The sequence below is a fragment of the Anabrus simplex genome, chromosome 3 (genome assembly GCF_040414725.1).
Source record: "Anabrus simplex isolate iqAnaSimp1 chromosome 3, ASM4041472v1, whole genome shotgun sequence".
NCBI lineage: Eukaryota > Metazoa > Arthropoda > Insecta > Orthoptera > Tettigoniidae > Anabrus > Anabrus simplex.
In genome coordinates this window covers 244,145,458-244,165,319 of record NC_090267.1, presented here as the reverse complement: position 1 = coordinate 244,165,319, position 19,862 = coordinate 244,145,458, and the positions used below count along the sequence as shown (strand labels likewise).

At 41.6% G+C, this 19,862-nt stretch overlaps 1 protein-coding gene across 1 annotated transcript in view; it reads left to right on the top strand.

The window, feature by feature from the left end:
- The window catches only part of LOC136867194 (mite allergen Eur m 3), a 74,804-nt gene that overhangs the window by 34,557 nt on the left and 20,385 nt on the right, over positions 1-19,862 (top strand). The window contains exon 4 of the mRNA XM_068226836.1: positions 4,685-4,838. Within this exon, the coding sequence (XP_068082937.1) occupies positions 4,685-4,838 (154 nt within the window). The remainder of the gene's footprint in view (positions 1-4,684; positions 4,839-19,862) is intronic.

Genomic DNA, 19,862 nt, shown 5'->3' with positions numbered 1-19,862 from the left:
GGTTTAGCCAGTAAAGTTTATTAGAAGATATGGAGTGAAGTTGAACTTACTCGGGACACCTGCCGAATAGTTACAACACTGTTGGTTAAGAACATGATAAATGATCGCGAAAAACGAAAACTTTGTAAAATCGCGTGTGGGTGAGAAAGTGGATTGCACGAAGGGATGATGTCGGTACATCTGGGCGACATTTAACTGAACTTCCACTAAAAGATTATTTATGAATGACAAAGGTCATTTTCTTTTTTATTGGAACGTGTGACACCAATGATACGAAAGCAGAATAACACAAAGGGAAATGCTTTAACTTACCACGAAAGCTGAAGCTGGAGATTACTCTGAGATGTGTAGCATCTGATTGCATCTTTACGGTATCGAGTTCCACAATTCACAATTCGAGCATCCCTGTTCTTATATAAACTGCAGTTCACGACCTATAAACAAGGATATTGTTCGTATGCTTGAAGGAATTATATTTATGTATATACTAGCTGATGTACCCATGCTTCGCTACGGAATTCTAAATTGTATACAGTATTCTAGGTTAGGTAGTGTACACGTTGTGAGCAAGTGAGCAACATTGTATTAAACTGCATAGCACTTAACGTTACCCTAGAAACGCGACGGGAAGGTCACCAAACCTTTTTTCTCATATGGAGACTGGGTTAGGGAATGTTCATTGTAAGGGTAGGTCCCCTTGCCTACCATCAGTCACAATCAGTCACATTTTAATGGCAGACACTCACTCTTCACCTGCTTTTTTACATCCTCAGAAAGGCTGTTTTAGTAGTTCTCCCCACTGAAAGAACATAGATCATTCCAATGACGTCAGTAATAATGACGCGGTTAAAAGCAATGCTTTCATGTGAAATACTCGATCAAATGAAAAAACACACATTTTCTCACTTTTGACGAACAGTACTACGCTGCCGATCTAACAGTCCCAAGATCCAGAGCGGCAATGACCAAGCCGCAGAGAGCCGTGATCCGTGAACACACTTCGTCTTATATTCGGCCGGGTGGGGTGTCGAATAGTGGAGACTCCCAGGGCAAAAACCATGTCCTTTTATTCATCTGTTTAATAGGATTACCCGATGAGTGGGAAAATCTCAGTTCACTACATAGGCCGCGGAAAAATCTATCTGACTTGGAGACAAATTTTTCCTCCAAGCCAGAGGAGAAACCCTCTCTTCACTGTTAATTTGGAATAAAATGAATGTAGAATTTAATAAAAGTGGAGAGGAAGAAGCTTTTCTTAAGAAACGGCTCTTTTCAGGGTTGAATTTTGAGTTACATGATGAACTGTGGTGCTATAATTTGGATTTGTCCTAAATTGTGTTTCTAGACTGCTACTACTAAGTGAGCCTCTGCCTTAAGTTTGCACACTGCTCATTCAAAAAGCGCGTTACAGTAGGGATCGAATAGTTGGAATACTATGATGAACCAGTCTGTTACGTACCAGCAGTATTAGAAAATGTATGAACCAGATGAATGGCATGCTGAAGAAGAAAGTTTTCTAACTTCCCACAGCTATTTCCCGCCAATGTTCAGTCAGACTGTTATACCCGGTACGCAGCAGTAATCCCATCTATCGTTGTTGAGAGGCAGCATAAGAGACAAATAATATCACCACAAACAATGGTCAATTTAATGTTATTGTTGATCAATGTTATGCGCTTTCGATATCGTAGGCGTTCACGTTTAGTTTTCTTCCGACTCTGAAATACCACTCTTATCATAGTCGGTACGGTGAAACTGAATAAAACATAAATGTTCGGAAATTGTATTATCTATAACTTTTGTTATGTAGTACTTTTTGGTAGGACCAATAACATGGGTGCTAAAAAATTAAATTTTAAGCGCCTTCCCCTAAACTACAATTTTATCCAGGGTGAATAAAATTGTTTATAATTTAGACTGTTGTTTCTTATTCCCCGACTCTATATACCGATTTTCATTCAAATCTGTTATCCCATTTTCTCGTAGCTCGGCGTTGATGTGGACTTGGCAACAAAAATACAAATTCATGAATATCTATGTTATCGAAGTCGGTACGGTAACAATATATGACATAAATGATCGGAAATGTAATTCTATATAACTTTCGTTATGTAGTATTTATCGATAGGACCACTAACAATATAAATATTTGTGAATTACATTTTAGGCCTTCCACTAAACTACCATTTCTCTCAAGGTGAGTAAAATGATTTATAGCCTAGATTGTAGTGGCTCATCCCCCGTCTTTACATACCGATTTTCATTAAATTCCCTTCTGCCGTTTTCTCGTGATGCGTGTACATACATACATACATACATACATACATACATACAGACAGACAGACAGACAGACAGACAGACAGACAGACAGACAGACAGACAGATAGACAGACAGACAGAAATTACGGAAAAGTAAAAAGTGCATTTCCTTGTTACTATGGACATGACCGATACAGAAATACCATTCTTTTCAAATTCTGAGCAATGTACAGACAAAACTCTCATTTTATATATATAGATTTATTTTTCTGAATTTCACTTTGCCTTCATTATTAATGAAAATTTTATCCCACGACACAATACTTCACGCAAAAGTAACTTTAGCATATTTTAATCTCTTCTTGTTTACAAGTTACCAAGGAATCCCCTGTGGCGCAAAAAGTCATCTCTGAAAGGGTGAACTTTTCAGGTTCCTGCATGCATGGATTGAATTTGCGTGCCATTTGAGGTTTATGCGTGCAAGCCTTTTCTACTTGCACACCAGTCAATCTATGCACGTGTAAACTCGGCATTATTTCAGACCTGGCGGTTTCCTTCCCAATCCAATCCAATCCAATCCAATCCAATCCAATCCAATCCAATCCAATCCAATCCAATCCAATCCAATCCAATCCAATCCGCTTCTCATCGTTGCCTCGCCGAACATTTTTCATGGGAAGGTGCGACGTTAAATCAATCTAAAAACTACTGGAGGAAAAGGTGGTCGGATATAGAACAACTCTATCTCACTTAGTCCACGGGTTGAAGCCTTTACCTTCCACTTCTCCAAGCAGGCACGCCGACTTCGAGTAATTATGGCAGGGGGGGGGGCGGTCATGATTAACATAAATACAGGCATGTGAAATGAGCAATAACTATAATAATAATTTCGTGTGGCTATTTCTAGCCGGGTGCAGCCCTTGTACGGCAGACCCTCCGATGAGGGTGGGCGGCATCTGCATTGTGTAGGTAACTGCGTGTTATTGTGGTGGAGGATAGTGTTATGTGTGAGTTGCAGGGATGTTGGGGACAGCACAAACACCCAGCCCCCGGGCCATTGGAATTAACCAATGAAGGTTAAAATCCCCGACCCGGCCGGGAATCGAACCCGGGACTCTCTGAACCGAAGGCCAGTACGCTGACCATTCAGCCAACGAGTCGGACAGCAATAACTATTAATGCAAACGTTCCTATATATTCACAAACAAACTGAAAAGAACAGAACAATAATAGAACTTGTTTATTAAATATATTTTTTAGCTGCCACACCCAGAGGAACGGGTTCGATTCCCGGCTCTGCCACGAAATTCGAAAAGTGGTCGAGGGCTGGAAAGGGTTCCACTCAGCCTCGGGAGGTCACCTGAGTAGAGGTAGGTTCGATTCCCACCTCAGCCATCCTGGATGTGTTTTCCGTGGTTTCCCACTTCTCCTCCAGGCAAATGCCGGGACGGTACCTAACTTAAGGCCACGGCCGCTTCCTTCCCTCTTCCTTGCCTGTCCCATCCAAACTTCGCATCCCTGTTTAGCATAGCAGGTGAGGCTGTCTGGGTGAGGTACTGGTCATTCTCCCCAGTTTCATCCCCGATCCAGAGTCTGAAGCCCCAGGACACTGCCCTTGAGGTGGTATCCCTAGCTGAGTCCGAGGGAAAAACCGGCCCTGGAGGGTAAACACATTAAGAAGAAGAAGAAGCAGTCTCCAAAGTGGCTAGTTGCTTTACGTCGCACCGACACAGATAGGTTTTGTGGCGACGATGGGACAGGAAAGGGCTAGGAGTGGGAAGGAAGCGGCCGTGGCTTTAATTAAGGTACAGCCCCAGCATTTGCCTGATGTGAAAATAGGAAACCACGGAAAACCATTTTCAGGGCTGCCGACAGTGGGATCCGAACCTACTATCTCCCGAATACTGGATACTGGCCGCACTTAAGCGACTGCAGCTATCGAGCTCGGTGCAGTCTCCAAAGGCTACACATTTCATGTTGTAAGAGGAGTTAACATCTAGGAGGAATTTTTGACCGGGTGGGACAAAATGGCACTCTGCCCCCTAAGATCAGTTTTCCTGGGCAGAAAACGCCTTGCCCCCCCCCCCCCCCCCCCACACCAGAAAGTCGGCTCTATTGCCTCCAAGGGATTCATGGTTTCTACAGAGATGACTTTGTCTTTCTCATATTGCAGTTTACGGAATATCTACATTAATATTTTGTTGGGATGAACTTTTGTGCCTGTATACAGAATAAACCAAAACTCGCGCACTCGGAGTCACAGCGCGATTCCTCACAAGCCGGCAATAAAAAAAGTTCTCACAAAAGTTCGTCCTGCGAGTATATCCGGCAGAAAAAGGATGTTGTAGAGTGACAATCTGGCAACACTGTAACCACATGTAGGCGAATTTCGGTTCATCCTGTATAGTGTATATTTTATTTCCAGAGTCCATGCATCAAATGTAACGTTGAAAGTCGGCAGTGAAGAGAAAGGTAGAGGAATACTTCGTCGAGCATCAAGAATTATAATGCACGAGGAATACATCCATGAACGAGATCACGGGTTAGTCAATATTCAGAACGATATTGCAGTAGCGGAGGTAAATACAATAATTTTTCACAAAAACTTGTCATATTTTATCTTCAATATTCCTACTGTTTACCCTTATATTATTACTACAAGGGTCGGGCTGTAAGATATCCATTCGAATATGTGTTATTTCAATAACCTTTGTTCGTTCTCACTTGTCTCTGTGGGAAGAGGACTATGGGTAATGTGCATTAAGTAGCCAACCCCATCCATGTTTCACCGTTGTCTCGCCAAACACCTTCCATGCGTAGGTAAGTCATCTTCTTATGTACTGTTATTTTCAGCTGCCACCTTTCTCTTCTGCAAACTGTTTAGCTTTTGTTATTACCACATTTTCATCATCATCATCATCTGTTTACCCTCCAGGTTCGGCTTTTCCCTCGGACTCAGCGAGGGGTCCCACCTCTACCGCCTCAAGGGCAGTGTCCTGGAGCTTCAGACTCTTGGTCGGGGGATACAACTGGGGAGAATGACCAGTACCTCGCCCAGGCGGCCTCATCTGCTATGCTTGAACAGGGGCCTTGTGGAGGGATGGGAAGATTGGAAAGGATAGATAAGGAAGAGGGAAGGAAGCGGCCGTGGCCTTAAGTTAGGTACCATCCCGGCATTCGCCTGGAGGAGAAGTGGGAAACCACGGAAAACCACTTCGAGGATGGCTGAGGTGGGAATCGAACCCACCTCTACTCAGTTGACCTCCCGAGGCTGAGTGGACCCCGTTCCAGCCCTCGTACCACTTTTCAAATTTTCGTGGCAGAGCCGGGAATCGAACCCGGACCTCCGGGGATGGCAGCTAATCACACTAACCACTACACCACAGAGGCGGCTATTACCACATTTTGCTCTTCAATATCTGTAAGTATTAGGCTCTGTACTAATATATTTTTGTATGTTAAATATACAGTATATAACTTAGATTAAGTATGCAGCAGTAATTTCTAAAACATATCCTTACTCCATTAGTTCACTTCTACACCAGTTTCTTATTTCACACTGAAGAAATGGGTTATGCAATGCAGATCCTTACGGAGAATGAACGAAACACTTTAATATAACACAGTTATTGCTTATTGGCCTTCCAAAATATTTTTAAGGTTTTCAAGTTAAAGCTGAAACTAGATATGCTAAATAATGGAGTACAGTAGTCCTATACTCAGATGTGGAGGTGCCGGGCTGAGTGGCTCAGACGGTTGAGGCGCTGGCCTTCTGACTCCAACTTGGCAGGTTCGATCCTGGCTCAGACCGGTGGTATTTGAAGGTGCTCAAATACGTCAGCCTCGTGTCGGTAAGTTTACTGGCACGTAAAATAACTCCTGCGGGACAAAATTCTGGCACCTCGGCGTCTCCGAAAATAACATTATTAGATGCGGAAGTGAATGACAGTAGTTGAATTCCGATGCAAGTATTTGGAAGGCCCATGTCATCTTCAATTTTCGTAAAATTGATTTTAACCGGAATATCTCTGTATTCCGGTTCAATTATACTTGAAGGTTTTGTTCAGTGATTCCGGAGAGTTGTCCGAGTTCATATGTCAACCTATCCAGAACTACTTACCAGTCACTAAGATCCAATCAGCACCTATCTTCGTAATTAATATTGCAGTAGGATCCTATTGACAACCAATCCATTTAATCTCATCAGCCTCAGGGATAAATACGAAGAATATAGACCAAGTACAAAATCATCAAAGCAGTCGTATCGACTGAATGTAAAACAGTCTGTGATGCATAAAGCCAACCTACGGCTTATGTTCTTGAATAACTTAAAATTTCGCAGTACAGCCTAAGCCACTGGCGAGCGCAGACGTATTAAGTGGAGGGTCCCGAGAGAGCGAGAGGGGAACGCAGGTGCTGAGTAGAGGAAAGAAGTGAAGAGTTTACTGACAGTGATTGGTGTCGAGCAATACAGGGCAATCATAGGAAGATGGCATGGAAGAAAGAAGAAAGAAGTGAAACCAGGAGGGTGTAGAATGGAAATAGGAATGAAAGAAGAATTAATGCTGACAGCGGCGGTGATTATAGTATGGCTATGGATTGGGGGAGTGGAGCTGAACCCAGGTCCGACTTCCAGTGGAAATATGAGTTAGGAAGACATGGAAGCAATCAGAAGAATTGTAAAGGAGGTGGTTATAGAAGTCTGCCCCTTTGAGCAACTCAAAAACATGATACAAGAGCAAAAGAGGGAGCTCGAAAAAATGAAGGGATGGTTCCGAGAAAGGGCAGAAGACACAACATCTCAAGTGGTGAAAAATGCCGAATATGTTGTAGCATTAAAGGAGAAAATAGGACGACTAGAAGAGGAGACGCTGAAACTTAAAGCAGAAATGGAAGCCAGTACTCTAAATCGCAGGAAGAAGTGCCTATTTATATATGGTGTGCCAGAGGAGAAGGGGGAGGACAAAATGCTCACAGTTTATAAAGTGGTAGGCCTAATTCAGGGAAAAATGAAAATTAACTTTAGCGAAGTGGACATAGACGATGTGCTGAGAGTTGGGAGAGTTAGAGGTAACCGGCCTATTAACGTACAACTGTTTTCTACGTTGATGGCCGATATTGCGGTTGGAAATGCGGGCAACACGCAGAGGGAAAATATAAGATCAAGTGGGACGTGGGAAGTGAAGCAATCAGGAATATAAAAATTCTCAAGAAAAACATATAATGCGAGCTAGACACCAAGGATTGAGAGCAGTTATCAGAGGACAGGAGCTAGTAGTGTCAAACGGCAGCTGGAGTAGAATCTGGTTTGTGAATAAATTGATGGACCTAGAAAAGAAGATTAAACAAGGCAAAATAACAGAGAGTAGTATAGTGATCAGTGGGGAAGACAGGCAAGTTATAGACAGTAATATAGGAGAAGACGGGGAAGGCAGTAAGGACAGTACGAAAAGAAACAGTGAGCTGTGGAAAGAAAGACAGGGAGAGGTGCCAAGTGAAAATGTGATCATAAGCGGTGATAAGGAAGGAGTAGTGGATAATGGGGCGAGAATACGAAGGTCCAGGAATACAGATATGGTCACAGCTAGAGATAAGGGAAGTCAGCAGAGTGGAAACAGTGAAGAAACGGAGGCACAGAGGAGAAAGGAATGTTCAGAAGCAACCTGGAAGAGAGTAGAGCGGTACTGGAACAAAGGGAGGAGCAGAAGCTTAAGAGACATGTAGGGAATAAGCGGATATGATGAGTATATTGTTACAAGAAAGTAAAAACGCTAATAAAATTATCAAGAAGTAAGAGAATTATCGCAAATGGTAGGGTGACAACATAAGAAGTGAGTGTGGTATCTTTATGTTAGTTGTGTAGTTGTGTAGTTGGTTTGTAGTGTGTATGTTGAAATCAGCAAGTGGTATTTGGTGGAAGTGTGAGCGGTGAATTATCAGAGCAGATGCATTGGGTACAAGAGTACGGTTTTAGAGTAAATAGAGACGTTGATAGTGATTGTGAAAGTATTGGTGAAATGGGATTTGGAGTTGTTCTTGTGTATGAAATGCATAGTGTCTTGGTGTATTAATTGCTGTAATCAGTAAGGATGTTCTTAGGTATATATTGTGTTTGGGTGGAGAAAAATGTGAAAGTATTATGGTATTCAAGTGAATAAGACCGTATAGCAGTGGTTCAAGTTGAAATTAGCAAACGGTATTTGGCCATGTTTAGGAGATGGTGTTATATGGTGGTTGTTGTTTGGATGAAGAAATTATTGGTGAAATGTGATTTGGAGTTATATGTAAGAGCGATTATAGTAAGTGGTGGTATGTGTATATTTGAGTTGCCATGGGTTGTTAAGAGGTAATTGTATATGAAAGGCCTAGTGTCTGAATGTGAATTCATTGTCGGTAAGCTATGAGTGAAGAAGTAATTTAATGGCAATTGAATGTAGAGATGGGAGTGATGTATTTGGACTGTTAAGGTAATTGTGGTATTATGTCACTGTGGTTAGTGTTTGGAGGATGAAGTTATTGGTGCAATGCTTATGGTTAAAGAGAGGAGGTGAATGAGGTTGCGTGATTGCACGCGGTGGTAGTTGTTGTAGAGTGAGCGTATTGGCGAAGTGCGACGTGGAGATGTGTTTATACTGTAGTTAAGCTGGTATATGGTGATATACTTCTGTAAAGTAAATTTTATTTTTGGGGGTGATTTAGAGCAATATTGCTTCACAGAGTATTTAGTTAAAGGGTTGGAAACATTGGATGGCTTCCTTATTGCTCACCTGAGTACGAAGTGGAGCGCTATACAGGGTGTTAGGTGTATACGTGCAGATATTAAGCTAGTCGGCAAAGAAAAAGACATATCACAATATATGCTATGTACTTTTTACCTTGTCCTATTAGTTTGCCCATAACTGAGCCAAACATTTCAGGACCTAATGTGTTTTGAACGGCCGTAGCAGGTTATGCCGGTTACGTCATTCTGTCCACGCGTAGTGGAAGTACAGTAGCAGAATATAGGGCTTGTTGAACCTGTTTCTTATCGCAGGCCAACGCATGTTGTTGTGCACTTCCCCTAAAGGCTTGGCAAGTAGGAGAGGATGGCTCACGTGCCAGCCACTTGCTGTACTTGAAAACCGGTCTAGGGTACTCTGTATGAAATGTACACAGAATCGTTACAGTGACCTCGAAGATACGTACCAGCACATACATGCGAATCAAGTATTGTGTAGGTGTGTGTGATTCATAAGACGTCAATGGCAATACTCAGTGATCCAAGCTGACAAAATGAAAGGAAATAGTTAATACGTAAATGAAAAATGAGCGCAACATTTCGGTGCTGTTATTGCGACAGGCTACGATGAATTTCGGACAATAGACAATGCGAGTTGTCTATGCTTATTCATAAACTTTTCAGGTCAATGAAATGACGGTGGACACTGAAAGAAAAGGCTGTAAGTATTCAGTCATATTGTTATTAATGAGACAGATTTCAAAAACCGTAGTTGCAACCATGCGTGAACATTGCTCGAAGGAAAAATAGCTACTGTGGATTTTTTTGCTAGTTGCTTTACGTCGCACCGACACAGATAGGTCTTATGGGGACGATGGGACAGGAAAGGGCTAGGAGTGGGAAGGAAGCGGCCGTGGCCTTAATTAAGGTACAGCCCCAGCATTTGACTGGTGTGAAAATGGGAAACCACGGAAAACCATCTTCACGGCCGCCGACATTGGGGTTCGAATCTGCTATCTCCCGATACTGGATACTGGCCGCACTTAAGCGACTGCAACTATCGAGCTCGGTCTACTGTGGAATTGCCGCCGGGCATTTCTAATAGAAGGCTTATTCTTCTTTTTCCTAATCTGTTTACCCTCCAGGGTAGGTTTACCCTCGGACTCAGCGAGGGATCCCACCTCTACCGCCTCAAGGGCAGTGACCGGGAGCGTGAGACATTGGGTCGGGGGATACAACTGGGGAGAATGACCAGTACCTCGCCCAGGCGGCCTCACCTTCTATGCTGAACAGGGGCCTTGCGGGGGAATGGGGAGATTGGAAGGGATATACAAGGAAGAGGGAAGGAAGCGGCCGTGGCCTTCATGACGTTACAGCCCTAGCATTTGCCTGGTGTAAACATGGCAAACCACGGAAAACCATCTTTAGGGCTGCCAACAGAGGGGTTCGAACCCACTATACCCCACTCATGAGCTGTGGAACATCTCCATTCAATAGGACAAGGCGATTTCCAGCACCGCTTCTAATTAACATCTGGATGGGTGTAGTTGGAGGTCGGTTACATCTTTTTATTAATGTAGAGGCAGTACGTTACTGGAGCTTTCAGAGGATGTGTCGCTTCGACTACGCCGAACCACGTGGATTTTACACGATGGTGCAGACATTTCCTCAACGGTAGACAGGACGATGTGGAACTATCAATTGGCCAGCCCTTATTCCAGTGGATTGTTATGTCTGGCGGGACATGAAACACAAAGTATACTGAACTGAAGTAACCACTTCGGATGACCTCTGTAAACATAATTTTTCGGCACCAGAGGATATTCTGAACAACACAGGTTCCTTGTCTCGAATGCGTCGCAACTGCATTCGGAGAAGTGAAGCCTGCAGAGAAGCCCAGGGTGGTCACTGTGAACAATTGCTACGAGTTTCGCTTTGGTATGTCAGATGTTACGCCATTTCTGCCCCGTAATGACTTGGGAGTACAGTACAGTATCGATATAGTATTTTGAGTCCCGATAGTTCGATATTCTCATAAATCCGAGCAGTGAAATTGAAGTACCGGTAACAAAAATTATAAATCGAGAGTTTCAGTGCGCGAGTGACTTGTACGTGCCGAAAGCTGAACACAACACAGGGAAGACGTGCTTGTTAAAACTCTAGACATTGACCTTGAACGCATTTTGGCAGTTCCTCAATTCTACCCTGCATGTGGTTTTGGTTTTTTACGTGTGTTCGAGCAATTTATATTTTGTTTCTTATTCACTACGAGTTAAAACAAAAGGCTCTTTTAAGGGCCGATGACCTTAAAACAGCAATCATCATCATCATCACCATCATCATCATTAACACGTATAAAAATTCAATAAAATGCTTGTGTTATATTCATCACTACTGAAATAGGAAAAAATTCAATCAAATTAGTTATTTCATTCCCAGACCTCGTGGAGGAGTGGGTGGGCCTTCAGCTATGCGTGTAGCTCATGGGCCATGTAGTAAGAAAGTAGAGTTGTGAGGATGAAATAATTCAAGTTGGACGTATGTCTTGTACATACAATAAATTGAATTGAATACGTTAGTAAATATGCTTGTTGTTTAAAGGGGCCTAACATCGAGGTCATCGGCCCTGTTAGTAAATACCTGACCGCGCAGAGAGATAACCGCAGCAACAACACGGACCCAAGAGGAGGTCCGCAGAGCACCCCACCCAGGACAGAGGTCCCCCCAAACACCCCGTTTATTGAGTAAATTTTCATGGTACGATGTTGACATAGTACAGTGTTGACATACATACATACATTGGTAAATAAACAAACAAACAGAGAGAAGTGGTTGGCCTTGAACTTGCTGGGCCGATTGAGACGCGTTCTTAGTCCAGTTATGTGAACAAAACAAGCACTGAGGTCATTGACCATGCTACACTCTTAAAGGCTACAGAGCAGATTAAAGGTGATGTATCACAAGGTCAAACTAAAACATGTAACAGAACGTAAGATGTAATTGTGACACATGAGAAACGAAACGCAATCCGGGCTGGGAAAACAAACACAGACCTTGCAGCACTGTCTTGAAGCACAGACAGAAACATAGATGTACCGGCACACGACACAAAAGGTGAATTAAAGACGGAAAAAGTATTGTGTCACGTGAAGCTAAAGAGAAGTTATAAATAAACGAAATAAACTAACTCTAAATAATAAAAATAACAATAATAATATAAAAATAACAATAATATTAATAACAAAATATCAAATATGAATAAGAAGTATACGACTTAAAAGGAGAGTAAAAAGAGGAATAAGACGAAAATATGAACAGGTGAATAATAATAATAATAATAATAATAATAATAATAATAATAATAATAATAATAATAATAATAATCAGACGAGGAAAAGAGTAATAAGAAGTAGTTCAATATGAGTAGTAGCAATAATAATAAGACTGAATAATAATAATAATAATAATAATAATAATAATAATAATAATAGTAATAATACCGGTAATGTTATTTGCTTTATGTCCCACTAACTACTCGTACTGTTTCTGGAGGCGCTGTAGCCTAATTTAGTCCCACAGGAGTTCTTTTTACGTGCCAGTAAATCTACCGACACCTTCGAATACCACCGGATTGACCCAAGATCGAGCCTGCTAAGTTGGAACCAAGAAACCAGTGCTTTAACCGTCTGAGCAACTCAGACTGGCCACTTTTATTTTGATAAATTTATTAAGCACTGCAAAGGAAGCAGTACGTTATACTTTATTTTACCATTACACATATGCTTTTCGTTTGTAAGCACGAAATAATAATGTAATTTTTTACGTCCTAATAATTACTGTGACAGATTTTGGAGACGCCGAGGCGCCGGAATGTTGTACCGCAGGACTTTTTTTAATGCAAGTAAATCTACAGACACGAAACTGGCGTATTTCAGCACCTTCAAATACCCCCGAATTGAGCCTCCATCGAACCTGCCAAGATGGGATCAGAATACCAGCGAACTATCGTCCGAGGTACTCAGCCCGGCATTAGAGCTTGGAATACGTTGGTCGTGCGGTTAGGGGCGCGAAATTGTGAACTTTCATTGGGGAGATACTGGGTTCGAACTCCACTGTCGACAGCCCTGAAGATGGTTCTCCGTGGTTTCCCATTTTCACATCAGGAAAATGCTGGAGCTGAACCTTTATTAAGGCCACGAACGCTTCCTTCTCACTTCTACACCTTTTCTCTCCCATCGTCACCATAAGACCTATCTGTGTCGGTGCGACGTAAAGCCAATTTTGAAAATCATCATATTTAGGACATTATACAACTGTCGAGATCCATAGTTATAAACGATGAGAAGTATTTTCTGGGCAGACATTATTGGCGAGTAGTCAATAATAATAATAATAATAATAATAATAATAATAATAATAATAATAATAATAATAATAATAATAATAATGATGATGATGATGATGATGGTATTTGCGTTACGTTTACGGTTTTCGGAGACGATGAGGTCTCGCAGGGGTTCTATTTACGTGTCACTAAATCGACCGGCACGAGTGTGACGTATTTGAGCACATTCAAATACCACCGGACTGGGCCAGGTTCGAACCTGCGAGGTTGGAGTAAAAAGGCCAGCACCTCAACCGTCTGTGCCATACAGCCCGGCAGGAAGCACGAAATGTAGGTACGTACACCGGTAGCAGCCTTCAGCTGCTATCGTACTTCAGTTGCTCGTAAACATAAAACCAGTTTGGCAAGTATATTACGTAACATCTCGTTACAGTAGTACATTTGCTCTGAAACATAAACAGAAACCGGTTTGGCACGGGTGGCGCGTGACTTGCCTGTTATCAACGGAAAGCTATTCATTCGCAGAACAAGGCATACTACCTATTCTAAAAACATCGTACCCCTTTGCTTTCGAAAATAACTTCCGCTGATTACTAAAAGTTTGATATATAGTGGTTCGTGACATCGTTCTCTATTGCTACAAGAAATATCTGCACGTATACACCTAACACCCTGTATATGTGTAGTAAATTTAATCTGAAGTATAGGGGGTGATATTGAGCAAGTTTGTTTCGCAGAATATTTAGTTGAAGAGTTCGAAACGTTGGACTGCTTTCTTATTGCGCAATTGAGTATGAATTTGGAACTCTAAATAATGAAGTGCTTGTGTGGTAATAGAGATAGGACAGCTCAGCAGACTGAGTAAGTGTAGTAGAGGCATTAAGTAATTGAAGTGGTAGAGGACTGCCCTGTGTAGACAGGAAAGTCAGCGCACTCAGCAGAAAACGTGATCTTGCCGGGGTGCCAAGAGTGGAAGTTTGTTGCCAGACTGGCTTACTCAGGCAAGCAAATCTGGGAATGGTTAATGTTTCGTAACCCCAGTGGATGCGCAACTTTACTAAGTCAACTGGTTATCAGCATCATTCGCTCATTGCCATTTTAATTTTGCCTCTGTCAGCGGCACGTTTCATTTTAGTTAGCCTTATTGTATTTAATTTTACCACTCTATTTTGCCATTTTAATTTTGCCTGTTTTTCATTGTAGAGATGTAGGTTTGTAAACTACATGTGCCATTTACTGCCGTAGTGCCATGGCATCTCCGATAAGGAGTTGTTCATGGGCCACATATCAGCATCTGTTGTTCATTTCGTTTTAGTTTATTTCGCCTATAGGCTGGACAATGTTATTTTTCTCATTTATCAGATTGAATGGATTTTTTACCGTAGATCTGGAGAAAATAATAAAGAACTAAACATTTTGCACTCTAATTATTGTATTAGGCCTAGCATTCGTTGCTGTTTGTTCGAGTCATCAGTCCATAGACTGGTCTGATGCAGCTTTCCATGCCAACTTATCCTCTGCTAAACTTTTCATTGTACCGAGCTTGATAGCTGCAGCCGCTTAAATGCGGCCAGTATCCAGTATTCGGAAGGTAGTGGGTTCGAACCCCACTGTCGGCAGCCCTGAAGGTGGTTTTCCGTGGTTTCCCATTTTCACAGCAGGCAAATGCTTAATTAAGGCCACGGCCGCTCCCTTCCCACTTCCAGCCCTCTCTCGTCCCATCGTCGCCATAAGACCTATCTGTGTCGGTGCGACTTAAAACAAATAGCAAACTTTTCATTATTACGTAACTTCTGTATCCTACATCTGTTTTAATCTGCTTGTCATATTCATACTTCGGTCTACCCCTACCGTTCTCAACCCCAACACTTCCCTCAAAAACCAACTGTACAAGTCCTGTGTGTCTTAATATGTGTCCTATCTTTCCATCCCTTCTTCTCGTCACATTTAGCCACAACGATCTCCTCCCACCAATTCGATTCAGTATCACTTCGTTCGTGATTCGATCTATCCATCACCTTCAGCATTTCTCTGTAACACCACATTTCGAAAGCTTCTATTCTCTTTCATTCTGAGCTATTTATCATCGATGTTTCACTTCCATACAAGCCCGCGCTCCAGACGATAGTCTTCAGAAACGTCTAATTCCTATATCAATATTCGAGCGAGCATATTTCTTTTCTAAGAAAGGCCTTCCTTGCTTGTGCTAGTTTGCATTTTATGTTCTCCTAACTTATGTCATCGTTAGTTATATTACTGCTTAAGTAATAATATTCATATATTTCCTTTATGACTTCATTTCCTAATCTACTATTACCTGCAACACTTGACTTCGTTCAACTGCACTCCATTCCTTTTGTTTTGGACGTATTTATTTTCATCCTGAACTCCTTACCCAACACTCCGTCCATACGATTCAGCAATTTCTCCAGATCTTCTGCAGTCTCAGATAAAATAACAATATCATCGGCAAATTTCAAGGTTTTATTTCCTCTCCTTTGATTGTGACTCCTTTTCCAAACTCCCCTTTGATTTCCTTTACTGCCTGTTCTGCATAAACACTGAAAAGGTGATGGGACAATCTTCAGCCTTCCCTTACTCCTTTCTGTATTGCTGCTTTCTATTTCAAAGCCATCGATTCTTATCACTGCAGGCTGATTTTTATTCAGACTATCAATAATTCTTCGTTCTCGGTATTTGTTATATTGGGCAAAATAATGTCTATGCAACGATAAAAACATCATGGGTCGGAATTTACATTCAGGAGTCGATACGGAGCAAGCTGAAGAATTCTTACATTTTCTATGTTTGTCCCTCAGACTTATTGTGGTGCAATTATATCGGGCTTAGAGAAGGATTTGTAACTGTAACCGATATTTTGACGGTCAAATAGCCGATTCATCTTGTACCTACAAAGAACATGTATATTTTGGTTATAAAGCCAATATGCGTGTTTGTTACTTCCGCTTGTATTAGTTATTCCGTTTGTTTACGCACAAATTGACACCAAAATTGCTCTGATATATATCAATCAATCAATCAATCAATCAATCAATCAATCAATCAATCAATCAATCAATCAATCAATCAATCAATCAATCAATCAATCAATCAATCAATCAATCAATCAATCAATCTCTGCCTTTAGGGCAGTCGTTCAAGTGGTAGATTCCCAGTCTGTTGTTTTCCTTGCCTTTTCTTACATGATTTCAAAGATATTGGAAATTTATTGAACATCACCCTCGGCAAGTTATTCTAATCCCTAACTCCCCTTCTTGTAAACGAATATTTGCCCCAATTTGCCCTCATGAATTCCAACTTCATATTGTGATCTTTCCTACTGTTGAAAACACCACTCGAACTTAATTCGTCTACTAATGTCAATCCACGCCAGCTCTCCACTGACAGCTCGGAACATACCACTCAGTCGAGCAGCTCGTCTCCTTTCTCCCAAATCTTCCCAGCCCATACTTTTCAGCATTTTTGTAACGCTACACTAATGTCGGGTATCATCCAGTAAAAATCGAGCTGCGTTTCTTTGGAATGTTTCCAGTTCTTGAATCAAGTAATCCTGGTAAGGGTCCCATACACTGGAACTATCTAGTTGAGGTCTTGCCAGGGACGTATATGCCCCCTCCTTTGCATCCTTACTACAACCCCTAAATACCCTCATAACCGTGTGCAGAGATATGTACCCTTTATTTACAATTCCATTTATGTGATTACCCCAATGAAGAACTTTCGTTATTTTTTAAAATTTACTGTATTTATTGATCGCCAGCACTTGTGCTGTAAAGATCTGACTGTAAAGAATACTTAATAATCATACACACATAATAAGCACACAAATTAAGAAAAAAAACCAGAAATGATTGACACTGACCAGCACTCGAGAATAATTAATCTGAGGTTGGCCATGTTGGCTCCTCTATCTCGTTGAACACTGAAAAGAAAGCAGAACGTGAGTCCACACAGGATAGAGTTACTAGTTCATGAAATGAATAATGTGCTGATAGGTTTAATTTGAATCCTCTGTGTGTGATGAGTTACTGCGAAATATATCTTGTGGTAATCGTCGTTTTAAGCGGGTTGGCCTACGTGACTTGACGCCGATGTTGTAGTACACAGCGCCTGCGACTGCATCAAGGCGGTTGGAGAATTTTCTGGCTGCCTTTTTTATAAATTGTCGGAGAGGTAGAATTCCCATTTCGTTGCGGAGTTGCTTATTTTGCACGTACCAGGGAGCGTTACTGATAATGCTCAGCACACTATTTTGAAAATTTTGCATTTGCTGAGTTAGTTATTAAGAGTTCCTCCCCAAACTGGAGCAGCACAAGTGATTGTTGTTCGGAGAAGTGCTCTGTATAACAACAATGAGCATCCAATTTAAAGCGAGGTTTTTCTATTTAGAACAGGATATACATTCATGTAAACGAACGTATGCCAATGTTGTTAGTCGTTTAATATCAGCATCCCAAGTCAAGCGTGTGTCTAAGGGAACACCAAGACATTTGACTGCCGTGTCAGGAGGTAGCCAGGTTAGTCTCTTATTGCGGAGCTAAGAGACGGTGGTGCGGTGTGTGGTCTGAGTGCAAATATCTTCACTTATGTCTTTTTTGGATTCAAGGAGATTCGCCATTTCTGGAACCACTGAAAAAGCTGAATGAGGGAAGTTTGTAGCCTGGAGATGGCTCCGTGAAGATCAGAATGGGCGGTGAAAAGAACTGTTATCGCCGGTGTACATTGCTGTGCATGACGGTGTAAGATCAGTTACGTCACCCATGAAGACATTAAACAGAAGTGGTGCTAGAATGGATCCTTTTGGTACTCCGGAAGTAATTTTCTTCGGTGTGGATGTTTTGCCTCCGATTCGTACAACATATTTTCCGTGTGTTAGGAAGCTCTTGACTATATTGATGAGGTAATGTGGGAGGGAAATTCGATGTAAAATGAACAGCAGGCCTTCATGCCACACAGTATCGAATGCTTGTGCTATATCAAGGAATAGAGCCGCTGGTTGTTGTTTACGTTCATAGCCTTTGATTATGAACTCAGTGACACATAGAAGCTGGTAGACCGTTGAGTGTATAGGTCGAAATCGAAACTCGAAATTTGGAAGTATATAAATCCTGGGGACTTCAGCAGATATTCGACGGTAGAGAATCTTCTCTAAATGTTTGGATAAGGTGGGAAGGAGACTGATTTGTCTATAGCTTGAAGGGAGGCTAGTAGGTTTGCCAGGTTTGTGGAAGACAAAGATTTCGGAGAATTTCCTCTTGGAAGGAAAATAACACCAATGCAGAGCAGCATTAAACAGAGATGCCAGGTAGGTGATAGCTTCCTTAGTAAGATGCTGAAGGACGATATTTGGTATTAAATCATGGCCAGGTGACTTTTCCTTGGCAGGCGATTGGTAAGTCTTCGAATTCCATGCGGTGAGGTGAAGATTATTTGGGTGTGTGCAGCAAGTTTATCGTTTTCTGCTTAAAGAGCGTCTTCTACTGATAAAGGAATGTTCAGGTCCTGTTGCATTCGACGGAAATGTGGACTTATAATATGCTGAAGGAATGTTGCACTTGTCGATAGCATCTGTGTATATGTGATCGTTACTTTTCAGAGGTGGTACGATTGTTGGTTCTTAATTCGTTTAGTTGCTATCCAGAATGTGTGGTCATCTGGGCGAATTTTTGCTAAATATCGTTGGTATGAAGAAACTCGATATTGGTCCAGTTCCGTTATGATCCTACGTATTAGGGCATTTAACCTGCTATATTGCCAGGGACAGCGTTCTTTTAGCCAGATACGGCGAATTCGATATTTTTCTTTTATCAGGCGTAATACAGTTTGTGGGAGATCACTGGAGGTACGTGATGGTTTAGAGTTCATAACAATGAAGATTTCACGCAAGTTACTATGGTGTCCGTGAAATTCTGAACGGCGTTGTCAACATCTTCACTGCTTTTCAATTTATAAGGCTGAATCTGTGGGATATCTAGTGACGTTTGAAATCTATGCCAATCCATACGACCAGTGATCAATCATGGGTTGTTGACTGAGGTGCATGGGGTCGCGTGAAATGTGACCAATACTGGACAATGATCAGATGTTAGTTCAGCCTGAGGTTGCATATGGATGGGAAAGTTGAGGTCCCTTGCCAGCTCAGTGTCGAGTATATCTGGTTGTTCTCGTGGATTAAATGATAAATACGTAGGTTCGGGTGTTGCTAATATTTGTATTTCATAGGAACTACTTGCGTCAAGAAGGTGGTATCCATTTGGGTATGTGGCTCTGTATCCCCATGATATATGTTTAGCATTAAGATTTCCAAGTAATATGGTTGAATATCCACTTGTGAGAGGAAGTTCAACATGCTTAATAATTCAACTTATATTTCGGCGGCTTGTATAAACGTATCAGCAGAAGGACATTGATGTCATCGTATTTCAGTATAATTCCCACTGTTTCAATAGTGGACAAGAATGGAAAAAAAATACTACAGTGAGCAATTATCATCCTTATCAAGATGGCAATTCCACCTGA